Raw genomic sequence first — 20,593 nt, 5'->3', positions numbered from 1 at the left:
TTCTAGAGTGATGTAAATGAGAATTAGGCAATTACATAGGCAGTAGGATGGTCCAATTTTCACAGATACAGTTCATTCACCTATGGGCCATTTCAAACACAGTCTTTCAATGTCAGACGTGGCCAAACTGTATTCTTCCCCTCTGGTCTGGATTCTTTATCATTTTCTTTAATGACCCCATGTGTCCCTGGATGGCCATTGTCTGACATTTTAAGGCCTGATCTTTGGGAACTGGTACAACCATTTCAGTTAGGGGTGTGGTCTTTTACTAATATAGTTATACTGGCACGGCCCCATGTGTGGATGCAGTTCTACCGGTACAAAGATGCCTTATTTCCATATAGATTACTCCCCTTCTCCTATAGAAAAAGCTGTGGTGGTATAAGGTGCTGATAGGGAAACACTCCCCCCTCCTTGACCCTACCTTACCCAAGGCCCCAGGCTTTTTGCTGAGAATAGAGTAAGAGTAGGCCCAAAAGCCTTTAGCTAAGAGCAAGAGTTTTAACTTTTGCTAAACGTGTTTTTCTGTACAAAGGGCATGCTGAGGCAGAAAGATGTGGTCAGGGCCCCAAAAAGAGGAACTAGAATTGGATAAAGGGGAACCAGAATATCTGTTAAGTTACAACAGCTGAGCTTGCTGTCAGGACTACAGAAAAGGTGCTAGAACGGTCAAATCGCAGACTTGACTGGCAAAGACAATAACAGGAAAAGCCATAGATGGAGAATTAATTGGTCAGCTTGCTTATCATCAACATTATATTCCAAATAAGGCAAATAACATGTATAACCAGCGTGCTACGTTTTGCGTTTTTAACCTTTATAAGCTTGGTAAAATTTGTAATATGTAGAGCAGCCAGCCTCTTGCGTGGAGTCTATGCTGTCTCTCCCTGCATATATGCTTGTATGAAATAAAAGAACCTTGGGCTGTCTGATCTAAATTCAACAGTGTGGTCGATTTTCCACAACAGTGCCTTATACCAATATCACTCAGTCCATGCTAGGGGGCTGAGCAACTTAAATTTTCTGGTATAATATAAAATATAAAAATGGCAGAATTTTTGTGTGAAGACAAAACCTTAGACTTGATGCTAGGTTCTGCATAGGACTGGTTTGACCAGTTTTGGGGCAACATATAATTTGCATTGAAATTGGTAAATTAATCTTAAGGTCACTGTTACACCCACTGAAGGCCTTTCTGTGCTAGAGACTTTTGGCCTTTGCAAAACTCGTTCAAGCACTTGAAATGTTGGTGGTAACACTTTGTAGTCCCATGTGTATCCCTCTGTGTTCACAAAAGTGCTCTGAATGTGTCACAAGCATTCCACATGCCTTGTAACTGCCCTAGCTCCAGACAAGTCTGGTAAAAGAATCTGGCTAAAACAGTTTGTTTTGAACAGTTATTGGTGCTAGGACAGAAAGGAAGTACAGGAGCTGCAGCTGTGCTAATTCTGTCAGCCATTCAGACATGCCTGTCTACCTCTGACAGTTCAGAGTATTGGCCTCAACTTGCTGCCAAGAGCAACTTTGCTTAGTGCCTCCACTCCCATTCAAGACAGGTTCCAGAGCAGGTGAGGAGGTATTCAGCTGCTTTCATCTTTGTCTGGTACCCTAATTGCCCATTCAGGACAGGTACAAGAGCAGACAAAGAGGTAACTGACTGGTCTTTGCTCTGCCCACCACCAGCCTGGGGCTTAAAGCAGAGCACAAAAAATTAATAAACCCCCTCTCCCCCCCCCAATTAAAAAAATATATAAAACCAATAAACATTTTCTATTACCCCTTCCCCCTTTTAAAAACAATCTAGCAGAGAGGGTCTGATGCTTGATAGGGTGGGTACCTTGGGGAGTTATTTTATGATGACTTTGTGCTCACCTAGCACAAACAGCTAATTACACGAGGTGCAATTCTGTAAAGAATCAGGCCTATAATCTGCCATCTGTCTGTATTTTAGCTTTTGATCTAGTGCTCATCACTCTGGCGTCCTCGTAACGTAAAGCATTTTGTCAGGAAATGCACAATTGTAAGATAATATTATTGCTGCATCAGACACAATTGAGTGTAGAATCATCTCTCATTTTGAAACAGTATCATTTATAGTTGTAGCCTGACAATTCCTCTAATAACCGTTAGACCTATACAGGAGGTTAGAAAATAGTAAATGTGTATGTGAATTCTAGTATTTACCTTTGTATTGTTCAGAGGCATTTTTAATTCCTTGGGGAGTCTTTCATGGGGCCAAAATAACATGAGAACTGGTATTACCATGGTACTTCAGTTCCTGGGTGGTCGAAATAATGCGAGATGTTCAGGTGATTATTTTGACCCCACATTTTTTTTAAGCTTGTGAAAAATGTGAATACAAAAACAAAGAAATCTGGGTTTCAACCAAAACGTACAGATCAAGCGACAAAGCCTCTTATTAGCCAAAGATGGAATTTGCAGGCTACAACGGGCAATGATACTGTATGAGAGGATGAAATCACTGCACAGTTGAACAGAGGGGGAACATGCAATAATTCCACATATGGAGCAATCACCTATGGAATATGCCAGGGTACAAAGGTCTCTCTTCTTTTGAAGCTGACAGGGCAAAGCAAGGGAGAATTAGTCTTGAAATACATACTGGAATCATTCCCTGTGCCACTAAAATGCAGCTAATCTCTAAGTGCAGCACAGAAGTGGGGACTAAGGGAGATTTTGACCATAAAAACAGGGCAACCCCCTCCACTTAAGAACTCCTTCCTTGCAAATCTGACAGGACTTCAGTTTTAAGGTCTTTTCTGAAAGGCTCACATGCAGCATCGAACTCACTGTATCTACCTCAGAATTAGGAAAGAATGAGCCAGGCTTGCCAGGATTCAAAATCATGAGTCCAGCGAGTACTCCTCTGTCACGTCAAGTAAAGTATATGAGAAGAGGTTTGCAGGAGGGACTGCTGGAAGTGGTATTGGTGATTCAGTAAAAGACAGTCCTGCCTCCGAGAAGTCACTTTCTGACTCAGAACTGAATCGATATCCTTGAACTTCCATTGAATCATCTCACTGGGGGAATGCGGCTTCACTGTACAAGACCCATGAACCACAGACCCACAGATATCAGGACTTTGTTCTACAGATAGCACTGATTCCTGGATCAAAAGTCTCCTTCATGGGATTTCGATAAAGCAGAGCAAGAATATACATAAAACAATCCCACTGCTCCTCTCCCTTATCAAATAAAAGAGAGTGCCAAATACACTGAATATGCATGGAGGGGCTTCCATGGAAGGAGGTGGCAGAGGATGGTGGTGGAAAAGTGATACCATGTCCCCTCCATACCCCTTCCATACACCCTGGAATGATGGCCAAAGCAGCATGTTTTCTGTTCATTTCATTCCCTAGTTTGTGAAGTTTACAGAATGCTTTGGGTTCTTTGGCTGAAAAATGCTATAAAAATGTCAGGAAAATTTACATCAAATATCAGGAAAACCCACCTGACAGTGAGATCTGTTAGACTATGAAATACCCTCTCTCAGAGAGTGATGGAAGCCCAGTCACCTAAGTTGTTTAATAACAATAATTCATAGCACTTAACATATACAAAGAGCTGGACAAACATTTAACTAACTAATCTATGGGACATGCCTGTGAGATAAGCATTGTTATTCCTGTTTTATACAGGCACAATTGGGCTAAGGGGCTTGGCTAAGTCCACTAACCAAGTTTATGGCAAACCAAGAATTAGAACCCAGGAGCTCATGCTTCATGCTTACAGTCCCAGTCCATGATGCATTTCAGTTATATTTAAAAATAGGCAAAGCACTAGAAAATATACTACAGGGGACAATCCTGTTTCAGCAAAGGGAATTGACAAGGTAACCTAATACTTCAAGGATGGGATTCAAACAAGAGAATTAAGGTGCCCAACTCACATTGAATGGGATTTGGGCACTTAACTCTCTTAAGGCTTCAAAACCCTTCTGATGTCAGTTACACCAGTTGTGACTGCTGAAGTCCATATTTACTTGTGTAAATAAGATCAGAACCTGGCTGACTGCTGAAAGTCATTTGAAATTTAAAATGCTGCATCAATGCTAAGCACACAGTGAAGAAATGTTCCACGCGGAGGAGCCATGGGCGTTGAAAAAGGAATTTTTATTCATTGAAGGTGGATACAGTTAGAAGCAGTTCTAGTGAGAGTTTTTGCCAGGCTGTTTCCACTTCTTTCCTTGATTTTTGCTTCATTTACACTCAAAGGATACATGCTTGGTACTTTCTTAAGATCAGGCCTCTTTACGGACTGTGTGCGAGTTGAGTACAAAGTCATTGTAATGTCTAATTGGACGTGCTAAAGTTAAGGCACTGAATCACTAGGTCCTTTTGACAATTTAACCCTAAATCAGCAGCCTTATTTTTCTAAGGTGCTGAACACCCACCAGCTGAAATGAACTTCAAATGGGTGCTCAGCACTTTAAAGTACCTGAATACAGATTTAAGAGACTAACTTTAGGCACCCATGAAAAAAAAAATCTTAGCTTTTATTTCCCGTGGTGTAAATACTTTACCTCTTTTTCATGACTGCTTGTCTTTGTCCCTCAGCTGGCCTTCTTCTGGTCCAGCATTAGGCCTAGATCTTGCATTCTGAAAGTTATTATTATTTTACAGCTGCTACAAGTGGGCTAGGCACTTAACAGGTAACAGATACAGAAGAGTCTAGGTGCTATGAGGTTACAGTTTAAGGGCTCAATCACAGCTTTGCTATGAGCCCTATGTTTGGGGCAACATGTTGTGCTAGGAAAATGAAGAGGTACATGGAAGTGGTGCTTGCAGAGGAACAGGATGGAAGTACAATAGATCAGTTATTTGTGATAAGACATATTAGAGAAGTACATAGAACACTACCAAACCTGTTACAATAACTTTGTAGACATCAACCTGGTTTGTGATAGCATTTGGCAAAAGGGTTGTGGAATGTCTTGAAAATATCTGGCATCCCCAACCAACTGATTAAGCTGATAGAGAATGGCTACCGCAAGTTGGTGAGAGCAGACAAGAAGCCGATGGACAACCACAGAATTGAGACAAGGATGCATGATATCACCAGATTTGTTCAATTTGGTACTGGTAGCAGTACTGACGGTAGCATCAAGAGGTGAAATGAGATGAGTGATGTTGTATGGGAGGACAGAGAATAACTTTAGCCCTGGTCTACACTACAGGGTTAGGTCGAATATAGTTGCGTTAGGTTGATTTTAAAATGAATGCATCTACATAACCAACCCTGTTCTGTCGACCTAAAGGGCTCTTAAAACCGACTTCTGTACTCCTCCCCGGCGAGGGGAGTAGTGCTAAAATCAACCTTGCTGGGTCAAATTTGGGGACGTGAAGATGAAATTCGACCATATTGGACTCCGGGAGCTATTCTAGAGTGCTCCAGTGTGACTGCTCTGGACAGCACTTTGAACTCCGATGCACTAGCCAGAATTTCCTGTTTGGTCAGCGTGGCAAGCTCAGCAGCATAGGTGACCCCGCAGTCCCTCCAGAACCACAAATGAGCTCCAGCATGGACCGAAAGGGACACACTGGATCGGAGAAGAATCTGTGCAAGCCAAACTTCGATCAAAAAGAAGAAATGCTAATATATATGTCAAAATCGCACAAGGCATGGTGGACAGGGGCTACAACAGGGACACACACAGCAGTGCCACGTGAAAGTTTAGGAGCTCAGGAAAGCCTACCGAGACAAAGGAGGAGAATGGTCGCTCTGGGTCAGAGTCCCATACATGCCGCTTCTATGATTAGCTGCATGGCATTCTAGAGGGTGACCTTATCACTACCACACCACTGTCTGTGAACACCTGCAAGGGAGGAGTCTCACGTAACAGGGAGGATTTTGTGGATGAGGAAGAGGAGGAGGAGGAGGAGAATGCACAGCAGGCAAGCGGTGAATCTGTTCTCCCTGGCAGCCAGGACTTTTTCATCACCCTGGACTCAATACCCCCCACAAGGTGGGATTCCAACTACACTACAGGGCTCCATCCTTGCCATGCTATGGCATCTGCACGGGTAACCCAGGAAAAAAGGCATGAAAAGATTGTCTGCCGTTGCTTTCACTGAGGGAAGGAGGGAGAGGAGACTGACAACATGTACCCCAAACCATCCGCGACAATATTTTTGCCCCATCAGGCATTGGGAGCTTAACCCAGAATTCTAATAGGCAGCGGAGACTGTGGGAAATGTGAGATAGCTACCCACAGTGCACCGCTCTGTGAGTTGATGCCAGCCACGGTACTGAGGACGCACGCTGCTGACTTAATATGCTTAGTGGGGACGTACACAGTCAACTGTATAAAATCTATTTCTAAAGACTGACTTCTATAAAATCAACCTAATTTTGTAGAGTAGACGTACCCTCAGACACAGATGATATTGACCTTATAGCATTGCCCAAGGAGCATGTACAGAGAACAACTGACAAGGAAGAGAGTCTGGGAAAACAAAAAATTTGGACTGAAGATCAGTAGGGACAGGACATAAATTATGGCAACTGGAAGACAAGAGGAAGAGGTAAAGATCAAAGTTAGTGACAAAGAACTAGAACAAGTGGAAAACTGCATGTACATTGGAAGACTAGTGTCAAAGAATGTGAACTGCGAAGATATGACATAAGAAGAATCCTGTTAGCTGCTACTGCATTTGGAAAACCCTGCAATATCTGGAAAGCTAAAGACATTTGAGACAACTGCTGTGCTGATACTACTGTATGGGTTGGAGTGTTGGAGTATGAGGAAAGCCAATGAAGTACAGAAATGAACTAGCTGAGGGGAATATTGAGAGCATCAAGATTGCAGAAAAAAATTAAAAATTAAAGAAAACATCTTGGGCAAGAAATTGTGCTGTTGCAGAAGATTAAAAGACTGCTGTGTTGTGGATCTGTGTAAAAAATGGACCCGAAAAGTATACTGAGGAGGCACTGAGTAGACATGGTGAAGGAGGACATAGAACAAAAAGGTTTAAAGATGAACAATGCTTGTGAAGCTGGTACAAGACAGAAAGTGGTCCAAAGACTTCACTTGGCCCCACTGTCGCTGCTGAGCTGGTGGTCAGGAATCAAAGAAAGAAGTTGTAGCACTGCCGCAAAAGCAGACTGGGAAACAAATTGTGACTCAAAGATTCCCTCTGCTGGTTCTCTCTCCCCTGCTTTGGGGAGTACACCTGGCACAGCCTATGTCCCCTGGCATGACTATGCAGCTGTGCTGATCAGCAGGTTGTGGATGGAGCTGAAGCTCTGTCCTTCCCACTCACATTATGGATGGTGAGAGGATGAATGTTGTGGCCGCATGATGACTACTGTCGCCACCTGAGCTACTACCCGCCAGTGCACGGGAATCAAAGAGTGTTGGGGACGTGCATGGCAGGTCACCATCTGGCTCTAAATGATTAACTTCATAAAACAAATAGAGGAAAGGCGAGTATGGAAGAAGGACATGGCACCACAGATACGATTATGAGGTTATTCAGATTTGGCAGATTGGACATGCATCTTGGTGGTACACTTCTTTCCATCATAGAACAAGTTCATCTTTAGTAGGTGATGCTGTAGAAGTGGGTTTTTAGGAGGTATCTGAATAAAGCAAAGACAGAGTATTGGCCAGAGGGAGGGAGTATCAAATATGGCAAGGACACTGCCCCACCAAGCAGGTGGGTCGAGTAGAGTATCCAGCAGAGCTTAGCTAGTACAAGGGAGGAAGTAACCTGCATCCTTTTCATGGCTGCAGTAAACTACTTCCTTTGGCGGAAGAAAGGGTCAAAGGAGAAGTTGTGACACTCTAGGTCACAATTCCTGCCCCAGGCTTCTCTTGTGATGGCATACATCACACTGTCCTTTACTATTTATCCAAGGTTGAACTTCATTGTTAATTAACGACTTTATGGTTCAATCTAGCCAAGTGATTAAGAGAAAGATACTAGCTACTGGACCAATAGCACATAATCTTAATAGGTCAGATTCAGTTGTGTGCAACTTTATTGAAGCCAATAGAATTACAGCAGGTATAAAACTGACCCAATATCATGTCTTGGTAAGTGTGGCTAGCGCTATGACTCTGTTTTCTTGTTATTAAATACAGTATCCCTGTAAGAAAGACTACAAATTTATTTTTGGAAAAAATCCAGGTTTCTACAAACTGCAGGATATTACTGTGTGACTCAAAATGTTCACATGATATTATCCCACAGTTCACCCCGTATTTATGGAAAATATTACATCTGGAAAACGGGAAACGTTCCAGTTAATTCCCTTACCTTTTAAATATAAGCAGACACAAGGGTATTTTGAGATCATTCCCTACTAAAAAATGAACGAGTAACATGCACAATTGCAAGCAACCAAGAAAAGATGCTCAAATAATGTGAACAGGTTTACACACATAATCTAGACTAGAGGGATTTCAGGGTGAAGGCTGAAATTTCTATCTTAAGGAGTCCCTATTTCCCTGGAGAAAAATCTGTAAAAACACAGTTCAGTTAACTTCCACTGACTTCCCAAGCATTAGAGACTATCAGGATAGGTGCAAACAGAAATGGTTTCCTTTATTATCAGCTTGCTATTTGTTTCCTACATAGCTGTCACAATAATGTACTGTGGTCCTGACAAGAAACAGGTAGGTGAAGTTGACTGTCCCTAGGTATGTACATAGATAGGATGGAATTCCAGGCCTTCTCTTTTGAGGGCCTGCAGCTCTCCTCTGGAATGCTCTCCCCTCATTCTACAGATTATGTCTTTACCATCTTTCAGGACAAGACTAAGACATCTTTTCTTTTTTTATTAGTTTGTTGCTTACTGAAGATTAGCAGCAGTGTGATTATAAGTAAGTGCTGAGTTATATATTGACCTGGCTAAGTGACTGATCTCTTGAGATTGGAAGGATCCTATATGTGATGAAATTGGTTTTCAATAACCACTCATCATAGTGTCCAGTGTCTGGGTGGGGAGACAAAGGCTGGAATGCCTAAGGAGACTGCATTTTTTTACTTCTTGTTAACCAATGTGGTGAGACAGAAGTTTATTTTTGCTACTGGCCTGGTATAATCTAATGATAGACTAACCACAAGATTAGGGTGAGTCTGCCCTATTTTACACATGTGTATACACACACACACATGCATATATCAAATTACTTCAGTGGAGTAACATCAGGGATGAATTTGGCCCCAAACCATACGCATAGCACTCATACAATCTTTCATGTCAGGATCTCCAAGCATTTTAAAGGGTAAGTGGAAAGACACTGGAGTTGGGGAGAGAACATCATAAAAGGAGAAACAAACAGAGATGATAACAGAAGAACTGGAGAAGAGGAAACAGACAGAAAGGGAAGATAAGATTGAGAAACCATTCTGCTAAAACCAGCATCTCTCATCAGTTAAAGGCAAGAGGAGCTACCCCCAGAAGAGCCAATTCAGGCTCTGAACTGAGCATGTATAATTGGGAAGACCTAAATCACCTAATCCAAGGTAGAAAAACAAATACAAAACAGAAAAGACCCCAAGTTTGAAAGCATTGCAAGAGAAAAGAGGCAAGGGTGTCATATTTCTTCTTACTTAAAATACTTCCAGATTGATTCAACATTTAAAAATGTTTCCATGGAAGGACTCCCAGGCCCCCATACATTTGGAATTCAAAACCTCATGCTAAATTCAGTTCTTCTTTTGGATTATCTCATTCCTCTCTTTCCTCATCTAATTTTGATTCAATTAGCTAGAGTACTATTGCCTCCAGAGCTCCTAGCCAGAAAACTTCACAGCCTCAGCTCCAGACACTGAAGAGGCATGCAGAATCCTTCACACTACCAGCCCAACTGTTACAGGCTCAAGAGAGAGTCTTAACTTCCCCCACACAGCCACCTGCCCTGTCAGGGAAAGAAAACTACTAGAGAGTCTCTTCAAATTGCCAGCCCAGCTGGAAGAGAGCTGTGCAACACAACTACAGTTTGTTTAGTCTTTGTCCTATTAAGAATATGATATAAACAGGACCCAATGTACGCCACAATTCTGTAGCTGATCAATTTGCCACAGAACCCACCCTTAGTCTCAGAACTGTGCTCAACCATTTCACTAACAAAACCACCCAAATCTGAAGTTCCTAGCTCTTTTGTTTGTGAATGTGAAGAGTACAGATCAATGCAGTGCTGTGTTCCTGGGGGCTTGTCTATACAGGAAAATTTTACCACTTATATCATTATATTTAAACCAGTATAGACCATTGTACAAACAGTCTTATTCCAGTCTTATTTTTTTCAATTTAGCTTAACTCCCCTCTCTCCCTCAAATGACATAAGATAAACTGAAAAAGGTCCTCTTATACTTGAATGAGAGTGTCCATAAAGGAGGTGTCATAAACAGATAGCTAAGGGTTAACGTCTCTTTCACCTGGAAAGAAGTGATCTGAAACACCTGACCAGAGGACCAATCAGGAAACAGGACTTTTTCGGATCTGGGTGGAGGGAAGTTTGTGTGTGGGTCCTTTGTTCTTGGGTTTTCTGCCTGTACTCTCTCAGCTATGAGAAGTGATTTCTGTTTCCTGCTTTCTAATCTTCTATTTCCAAGTTGTAAGTACCATATAGTAAGGTTTCTATTGTTTTCTTTTGTATTTACATGGATATAGTTGCTGGAGTGCTTTGAATTGTATTCTTTTTGAATAAGGCTGTTTATTCAATATTCTTTTAAGCAAATGACCCTGTATTTGTCACCTTGATACAGAGAGACCATTTTTTATGTATTTTTCTTTCTTTTTATATAAAGCTTTCTTTTAAGACCTGTTGGAGTTTTTCTTTAGTGGGGAACTCCAGGGAATTGAGTCTGCAGCTCACCAGGGAATTGGTGGGAGGAAGAAGTCGGGGGAAATCTGTGTGCATTAGATTTACTAGCCTGACTTTGCATTCCCTCTGGGTGAAGAGGGAAGTGCTTGTGTTTCCAGGACTGGAAATAAAGAGGGTGGAATCCCTCTGTTTAGATCCACGGAGTTTACTTCTGTGTCTCTCTCCAGGAACACCTGGAGGGGGGAAGGGAAAAGGTTTATTTCCCTTTGTTGTGAGACTCAAGGGATTTGGGTCTTGGGGTCCCCAGGGAAGGTTTTGGGGGGACCAGAGTGCCCCAAAACACTCTAATTTTTTGGGTGGTGGCAGCTTTACCAGGTCCAAGCTGGTAACTAAGCTTGGAGGTTTTCATGCTAACCCCCACATTTTGGACGCTAAGGTCCAAATCTGGGACTAGGTTATGATAGGAGGTTATATCCCTATACTGGTTAAAATGGACACCTTAGGCCATATCTACACTACTATACCTTTTAGGAATACCAGTGTACTATACTGGCAAAGTGCTCCGAGTTTGGATGCAAACACGCCTGCAAAGCTGTGGTTTGTACTAGTATAGTGAATCGACCCCCACGAGCGAAACAAGCTGTATCAGTGTCACCATGCCTCAGTGGGTCACAGCTGAGAATGCCAGATTCAGGACAAACTGCTGAAAAATAGGGCAGATTCATCCCAGTCATGTGGTTAGTCTATCATTAGATTATACCAAGCCAGTAGCAAAAATAAACTTCTGTCTCACCACACTGATTAACAAGAAGTAAAAAAATGCAGTCTCCTTAGGCATTCCAGCCTTTGTCTTCCCACCCAGACACTAGACTCTATGATGAGTGGTTACTGAAAACCAATTTCATCACATATAGGATCCTTCCAATCTCAAGAGATCAGCCACTGGGCCGGACCAATATCTAACTCAGATCTTACCCAATAATCACACTGATGCCAATCCTTTAGTAATTAAAATCTGAAGATTTATTAATAAAAGAAAAGAAAAGAAAGAAGAGAGTTAATAGTTCATATACATACAATAATTGCAATGTCCTTATATCACGTTTGTAGCAGTGATGTTATAGACTACTGGCTTGTAAAGTCTCTCTGGTAACTTCCGAAAGACTGGAAGGTCCTCAGTCCATAGTTCAATATGCTCCTTTTAGCTGTAAATCCACAGTCCAGAAAATTAGGGCAGTAGAGAGGCAAGATGGAGCCATGTGCCTGGAAATTTACAGTTTCAAACAAAGCTCACAGCCTAATTTGTGGAAAGTTACTGGTACAAGATGGGGTATGGGGTCACACAAGCATATCACATGTCCGCCATGGCTTGATGACTCACAGGGGGGCAGCCATTACCCATATCCACGCAGAGGCGTCCATAGGAAGAGCTATCTGGGTGGAATGAATTTTTTCCATGGCCCATTGTTAGAGTGAAGTGTCCTTAATGGGACATCCAGCTTGAATGGGCTGGCTAGACCAGATGTAAATAACTTCAGATACAGTGAGGGTACATGGATTTAAAACAGGATAATCTTATTTAGCCAAACATAACTTTTCCATTGATACCTTACATGACACACTTTGTACGAAATACATTGCAACAGTCTAACAGTGGCAAATCCAACGATATAAATGGTCATATTTCAATCATACAGCAACACAACTAGTAAAAATGCTGCTTTGCTGGTATAATTGCATCCACACTAGGGACTACTTCTGGCACTGCTGTGTCAGTCACAGATCACACCTCTTCACTCCCCTAACTGACACAGCTTTGCCGGCAGAAATCTGTAGTGTCTGGGTAGTCTACATTACAATGGCTTTTCTAATGGAGAAACAGCTTATATCTGCTGGTCTAGTTAAGCCACATCCCCAAATGACACAAATTATACTGACAAAAGAACTCTTTTGCTGGTATAAGTTGCCTTTACATAGAGGGGTTTGCTGGCTGAGCTATGCTGGTTTGGGTGTATGTGATGTTTTTCACACTTCCAACCACAATTATATTGGCTAAACACTATGAGTGTAGACCTGGCCTTAGCTTATACCGGTGTAAGCTTCCCATGTAGACAAGCCCTTGAATCTGAAAACAGCCATTGTCAATAGCTCTGAGTAGCATGAACTGACCCAGTCGCCTCTATTAACTTTGAAAGCAGAATATGCAAATTTCAGTATCAACATTGTATAGTATTTCACTGCTGAGCACTTTAACATCCAGCTTATTCCACAAACCCAAAATGCCTCCTACACCTTCCTGATACCAAAAGTCTTGGCCCTTCCCTATCCATGGGCCAAAATATCCGGCCATCTATAACGTGGTTCTGTGTTTTCAGTACAACATCCTACAGTTCATTGACAATGAAAAATCATGGGGAAGGGTAAAACAAACCATTAGTATTAAATTAAATAGGGTACTGTAATTCTCAAACTTTTCTGGCATGGCCCACAGCTGCCTTGCAGACCACTTCCCTTCCCATTCATGATGGTGTGGTGCAACTACTCTCCCAGGTGTGATTACATGCACTCTGTTGGTGCTCTCTGAATATTAAAAAAATAGGCAGAAAGGAAGATGTTTTTTCTTGATGGTAGGTGCTACCAAGTCAACAGCTCTTGCAATAGGAAACGTGCTGGAAGAGATGGTGGGAGGTTGGTGCCAGATAAATGGATAATTTGCAGGAATTATTTGGGACTGTAAAAACTGCTCGCAACCTGCTAAATGAGATTCCACGTCTCCCTAAGAAGGGCCTGGAAGTTGACTATGGGATAAAGGAGTTATTTTCTCTCTCTGGAACTGTCCCAACTCTATACTTTGATGGGGGTATTGAAATTTTACTGATCCCTTGGGTTATTTTATGGAAAGGGAGGTTTTCTTCCTATCTCACCCTGGGGCCTGTTTTCTGTCCAGCTCCTGCTGTGGCCTTCTTCTGATTTGATTTTTGCACGGGGTAGGGGGCAAAGTGAAGAATGTGTTCCCCACACCACTGCACAGGCGGGATTTGAAGGCCAGATATAAAGGAGCTGCAATAGTTACTGGAGAAGAAGATGAAGGCTTGGATAGGGATGTGAATGAAATCACAGTTGGATAGGACATGGGGAAAATTGCATAAGTGGTGACAGGCTGATTTGCAGAGAGGGAAGATATGAAGGACAGAGTTCAGGATCATGGATGAGCTGAGGAAATCAGGATATCTGATTTAAAGAGAGATACTGGGGATGGAGCTCTTTAAGAATACGCCTCTTGTCCAAGAGAAGCATTTATATCCTTCAAATGCTACCATGTTTAAACTTAGTTCAGAGAGGTGGACAGGAGTCATTAATATAATGAATGTGAGCTATGAGCCTTGTATGCAGAGGAAACTTAGGTCCAGTCCACAGAAGTCTGAAAGAGCTGCTGAAGCCAAGGTTGGGATCAGCCAAAGAGTTTGTTCCGATGATGTAATGCTTCTTAATGTTTCATTGGCTGAGTGTTGACATTTGATACCTTGCTGGTGAGCCTCCGGAGGTAGGCAGTTCTCTGGCTTGTTAGGTTCTTATTACACTGAACTATTCTCTAACTTGCCTCTGGATTCTTAATTACTCCAAATTCAGGATTTGGCAGATAAAACCCTAAACTTGAAAGGTACTGCTTTTATCACTACTGATATTATCTTTTTTTTTTTTTTGTAAAAAAAGGGCGAGGTATATGGAAAATATAAAACATAGCAGCATAAGCAAAATTATTGTTAAATAGAATGTCCTTCGGCTGACACCTCAGAGAAAACTTTGATCTCCAAAGGTGGAGAGCCTAATTAGCTGATGTTTGCACAGCACTTTGGTAATCTGCAGCCTTGTTAGTGATAAGTGTTTTTGAGACTTGATCTCCCACTTTATTAGTAAAAAAACATTGACAATGGCAGGATATTGCTGGTGGCAAGGACCAGAGAGAGAGACTCCCACTGACCACAAACAGTCCTGTTACAGATTCAGGAGAAGGCTGAGGGAGACTCATGTGACCACACCTGCTGCAGGACAGAAGATAGCTCTCAGTCTTCTTACAGGGTGGGGTGGGAGGGAATCCCAAAACAAGCAACTAAACAAAGCAGAATAATTGGTTAGGATCAGAAAACAATTAAATATTGAGTACAGAACTGGAACCAGTACATCAAGGTGGAAAAGCTGGAGTACTCTTCATCATTAATAATGGAGAGGAAGTGACAGAGACCATAAAATGGCAGCAGAAGACTGTCTCCAGGACTTAAGCAAGTAGTGGGGTATAGCAAAATGCTATGTTTAAAGTGAGAAATATAGGTCAATGGGGCATCGCCAGCAACTTTGCTTTCTAGAGGGACACTGCTCCACATGACAGATTTGGGCAGGAATACCATGGAGCCTGTAGTCTTGAAAATTGGCTTCTCTGACCTCAGCAGAGAGCTTCCATCACTTTACATACAGTGTAGCATTTCTTAAAGGGGAGATCCCTTTGTGGATACCACCCAAACCCACACTTTCCTTATGGCAGCTATGTTGACAGAAGAAGTAGACCCACCAACATAACAGTCGGTACTCGGGGTTAATTCGGTATGAAGCATGTCTCCACTAGCGAGCTTACAAGCGGCAGTATAGCACGGTCCATGTTGATGCTTTTCTTGGTGTAACATAAGTCACTTAGAGGATGGGTTTTCTTCCACAGTTCTGAGTGACACAAGTTATACTAGCTCCACCTCCTCATCCAGCCTGCTCCACCTCCTCCGCCCCTGGCCCCGAGCTCCCCATCCAGCCCGCTCCACCCCCCTGCCCCAGGCCCAGAGCTCCCCATCCAGCCCTGTTCACTCCACCCCTCCCATGCACGGAGTTCCCCATCCAGCCCGCTCCACCTCCCCCACCCCCCGCCCCAGGCCCAGAGCTCCCCATCCGGCCCTGTTCACTCCACCCCTGCCATGCACGGAGTTCCCCATCCAGCCCGCTCCACCTCCCCCACCCCCCGCCCCAGGCCCAGAGCTCCCCATCCGGCCCTGTTCACTCCACCCCTGCCATGCACGGAGTTCCCCATCCAGCCCGCTCCACCTCCCCCACCCCCCTGCCCCAGGCCCAGAGCTCCCCATCCAGCCCTGTTCACTCCACCCCTCCCATGCACGGAGCTCCCCATCCAGCCCTGTTCACTCCACCCCTGCCATGCACGGAGTTCCCCATCCAGCCCGCTCCACCTCCCCCACCCCCCGCCCCAGGCCCAGAGCTCCCCATCCGGCCCTGTTCACTCCACCCCTGCCATGCACGGAGTTCCCCATCCAGCCCTGTCCACTCCACCCCTCCCATGCACGGATCTCCCCATCCAGACCGCTCCACCCTCCCATGCACGGAGCTCCCCATCCAGACCGCTCCACCCCTGCCATGCACGGAGCTCCCCATCCGGCCCGCTCCACCCCTGCCATGCACGGAGCTCCCCATCCAGACCGCTCCACCCTCCCATGCACGGAGCTCCCCATCCAGCCCACTCCACCCCTGCCATGCACGGAGCTCCCCATCCAGACCGCTCCACCCTCCCATGCACGGAGCTCCCCATCCAGCCCGCTCCACCCCTGCCATGCACGGAGCTCCCCATCCAGCCCGCTCCACCCCTGCCATGCACGGAGCTCCCCATCCGGCCCGCTCCACCCCTGCCATGCACGGAGCTCCCCATCCGGCCCGCTCCACCCCGCCCGTGCACGGAGCTCCCCATCCGGCCCGCATTCACAGAGCACGCACCCATGCGGGGCTCGCTGCCCCCCTGGCTCCACCTCCCGCCGGGGCAGGCCGGGTGGCTGCCAGCCCCGGGGAACACAAGGGCTGAGTCGCGTTCTGCTCATCCGGCCCGGGCGCGGGACGCGCTGATTGGCCGCAGCCCTCACGCGAGCCGCGCTGGGGGCGGGTTTGGCCGCGAGTAACCCCGGACGCGCGAGCTGCCCGCGCGACCTTTCCCCCGCGTTCGTGGTGCCGCGGCGCCCCCTCCCCGGCGGTCGCAGGAGAGCGGCAAGATGGCGGCGCTGAGCAAGTCCATCCCCCACAACTGCTATGAGATCGGGCACACCTGGCACCCGCACTGCGGCCGGGCCTTCCTGCACATCACCCACGGGGCGCTGGCCGAGTCCCTGCGCATCTACGGCACCCTCTACCTGGTGAGCCCGGCCCCGGGGGAGGGCCGGGACCGGGGGATGGGCAGGGGCTGTGGGGGGGAGAATGTGGGGGATGGGCAGGGGCTGTGTGTGTGTGTGTGGAGAAAATGGGGATGGGCAGGGGCTGTGGGGGGGAGAATGCGGGGGGGCAGGGGCTGTGTGTATGTATGGAGAATGTGGGGGATGGGCAGGGGCTGTGTGTATGTATGGAGAATATGGGGATGGGCAGGGGCTGTGGGGGGGAGAATGTGGGGGATGGGCAGGGGCTGTGTGTATGTATGGAGAATGTGGGGGATGGGCAGGGGCTGTGTGTGTGTGTAGAAAATGGGGATGGGCAGGGGCTGTGGGGGGGGAGAATGTGGGGGATGGGCAGGGGCTGTGTGTATGTATGGAGAATGTGGGGGATGGGCAGGGGCTGTGTGTGTGTATGGAGAATATGGGGATGGGCAGGGGCTGAGGGGGGAGAATGTGGGTGATGGGCAGCAGCTGTGTGTGTGTGTAGAAAATGGGGATGGGCAGGGACTGTGGGGGGAGAATGCGGGGGGGCAGGGGCTGTGTGTATGTATGGAGAATGTGGGGGATGGGCAGGGGCTGTGTGTGTGTATGGAGAATATGGGGGGTGGGCAGGGGCTGTGGGGGGGAGAATGTGGGGGGTGGGCAGGGTCTGTGTGTGTGTGGAGAATGTGGGGGGTAGGGGAGGAGATGGGCAGGGGCTGTGGGGGGAGGTTGGGCAGGCCCATGGCAGGAATTAGGGGGATGACATTGAGTAGGGTGGAGAGGATCAGGACAAGGGGTGGAGGCAGAAGGGGACAAAGCATCCTGTGTCTGGTGAGCCCTGAATGGGACAGGGGAGATGGGAGGGCCACTGGGACAGGAGGAGGTCACCAGGGTGAGTTCTGTTGGAGGAGGAGGAGGAGGGAGGAAGAAAGGCCTTGACTTTCAGGGACAGTGAGGGGAACATGGATGCAGGGCACTGGGGATTACAGCATCCTTTACTAGGAGAGAGGATCAGGAGATCCTATAGGGAGTAGGTAGAGAACAATGGTGGTATCTCTGTCTTGTGAGGGGATACCTATCTGGGTGAGGTAAGGGTGTTGGGCATGGGGTGACTTTGGGGAAATTGGGCACCATTCCCAGTGCTTGAGATACTCCTTCCCCAAAGAGGAAACTATATGTGTAGGGGTCTTGTTAGATAGGGAGGCTTCTGGGATGAATTCTCTTGTAAGATTAAGGTATGTTACTCCTTATTTTGGAATGCATCTGGGATGAGCATCCTGCCTCCCTTTCTCTGCACCCTGTACGTCTTTGGGGTATCTGGGATATGTCCTCCCTGCTTGACTGGAGATATTCTCTCCCACCTTTCCTCCACTTTGGGAGGTATTAGCTGTTTCTTTCTAAGTACATTTTTTTTCCTCAGGAAGTTACATGCTTGCCTCTTGCTTACCTCTCCTTTGCTTCCATCAAAAGTTTGTATTCCTCATTTTAAGTATACATATCCTACCTTGAACTATGTAATTTACAGGCCTCTGTATCCTGGGCAGGGTTAGCTCCAGGCACCAGCATTCCAAGCTGGTGCTTGGGGCGGCATTCCGTAAGGGGCGGCAGTCCCTGTTGTTTTGTCCCCAAGCAGCCCGCCGAATTGCCGCCGCAGACGGCGGGGGCAGTCCATGTACTCTTAGGGCGGCAGGCGCATTTCCGTGGTGGTGGCAATTCAGGAGCAGCTTCTATGTTTAGCTGTCAGGGCCGGCTTCAGCTAAACATAGAAGCTGCAGCCGAATTGCCGCTGCCGCGGAAATGCGCCTGCCGCCCTAAAGGCACAGGGAATTTGGTGCACTGCTTGGGGTGGCGAAAACTGTAGAGCCGACCCTGATCCTGGGGAACATGTGCAGAAGAGTGTGTGTGTGTGTGTGTGTGTGTGTGTATAAAATATGTTACGCAAGATGTATCTTCACCTTCCCAGCAGTAGCTTGTGAGGCCTGATGAGATATTTTCCTAATTTGACTAGGTGAATAGTGATATTTCATTTGGCAGGAGAGAGATTGAAATTTACAAGATTTGTATGCTGTTTCAAGTGGTGACAGGTTAAAAGAGAAAATTTAGGGTGTTGATCATTCTGTCAATAGCATCTGTGCAGCTCCCACTGGAATCAGTGGAAACTGCATTTTTAAAATTAAGAGGATAGTCAGGCTGACAATGTGTTAAGCATGGATTGTCAAAGGAGAGCAAATAGATTAGGCACCCATTTAATGGATGTTGGGCACCTAACCCACTTAGGTTCCTTTGAAAATACCAGCTTAAAGATAGGATTGCACAAAGTATTTTAATCCTTTCTTACAAGAGAGGGAATCTTGAAGATCTTAAGGAGAATACAAAATGAGTAAGACTTATGGCACATCTGAACCCTGAATTGTAACAGCACTCATTGAATGAAAATGGTAACAGGCTTGCTTCTGAGTTAAAGTTTGTTGTTCCATAGAGAGAAATTCGCACACCAGTCTTTACACAACCTTGTTATTTTTGTTTACCATGCTTAACTTTACCCATGTGAATGATCTCATTAGCTTCAGTGGGGTGTACCACTTGTGAGTAAAGTGAAGCGCATGTGTGAGGTGTTTGCAGGACCTGGATCTTTGTTTGAACAACTCACAGCAATGAGTATAAAAAATCCAAATTCTGTGAAGAAAAATCAAATTCTACATTTTATGTATTCTAACTTTAAGTTCCTCCTGTTCTATGTGTTTACAGCTTCTGTTTCATATTCTTAATTTCATCAGTGGGTAAAGTGCTGTTTCCAGTGCTGCTTTAGGCCACGTCCTCTTCACAGCAGTAGAAATTTACATGCCTGGCCTTGTTCTCTGCCAAGCATGTAATTGTCTCTGTTTGTCTGCTTCTCTGGTGCCACAAGTTAATTAGTTATCTCCGCTTACCTAACTTAACATTTAATCTTCCAAAAGTTGTGTGGGAGTAAATTAGAGTGAACAGACAAGGAGAGAGTGACTGGCCAGAGGCCAGTGGTACGGAAATGAACACATTTGAGGACCGTTGTGAGCCATAGTCCCAATTTGTAACATCTACAGCTTACACTTCTGAAATCTTTGCCCACCTCTCTGTCAATTATGGAGACTGACTGAGCCAATTAAATGTAGCCAGCATTTGATTTAAATTATTTGTAAGTGAAATGTTGGCCCAAAACAGTCTTTTTATATTGTTAAGCAGTCCTGATATTTTTTTACACACCCATGTAAAATGCTTAAATGTACTTCAGGTAAAAATAAGCCTGCAAGCTTAGTGTTCCAACTGTCTTTAGCTTTGCTTCAGTTAATTTTGGAAAACCTTTGCCATTGACCTACAGTAAATTGACAGCATCATTTAAGGAGTATATTTGACAGTCAGTATACCTAAAATCAGCTATATAAGTAAAGCTATCAATATTCATATAACTCTGTTGTTATGATGAGCCTTGTTGGTGTCTGTTATTTGCATTATTGTAGTGTCTAGGAGCTCTAATCGTGGAGCAGCACCCTGTTGCATGAGGCCTTGGACAAACACAGAACAAAAAGATGCTGGATAAACATTAAGTATTAAAAGTAACTGCCCCTAAACTGCAGTTTTTCAAAATAAATAG

At 45.2% G+C, this 20,593-nt stretch overlaps 2 protein-coding genes across 4 annotated transcripts in view; both read left to right on the top strand.

Moving 5' to 3' along the window:
• The window catches only part of LOC127045523 (uncharacterized), a 67,791-nt gene that overhangs the window by 42,246 nt on the left and 4,952 nt on the right, over nt 1–20,593 (top strand). The window lies entirely within an intron of this gene.
• TMEM135 (transmembrane protein 135) overlaps nt 16,713–20,593 on the top strand; it is a 417,387-nt gene continuing 413,506 nt past the window's right edge. For 2 of the 3 annotated variants that reach the window (XM_050941850.1, XM_050941841.1), the window contains exon 1: nt 16,714–16,971. In XM_050941850.1, coding sequence (XP_050797807.1) covers nt 16,831–16,971 — 141 coding nt within the window. In that variant the 5' untranslated portion in view covers nt 16,714–16,830. Of the gene's footprint in view, nt 16,972–20,593 lie in introns of all 3 variants that reach the window. The other variant, XM_050941833.1, reaches the window with a different exon arrangement.

The sequence above is a fragment of the Gopherus flavomarginatus genome, chromosome 1, assembly GCF_025201925.1.
Source record: "Gopherus flavomarginatus isolate rGopFla2 chromosome 1, rGopFla2.mat.asm, whole genome shotgun sequence".
Taxonomy (NCBI): Eukaryota; Metazoa; Chordata; order Testudines; family Testudinidae; genus Gopherus; species Gopherus flavomarginatus.
Note: the sequence above shows the minus strand (reverse complement) of the source record. Positions and strands in the feature narration are given on the sequence as shown.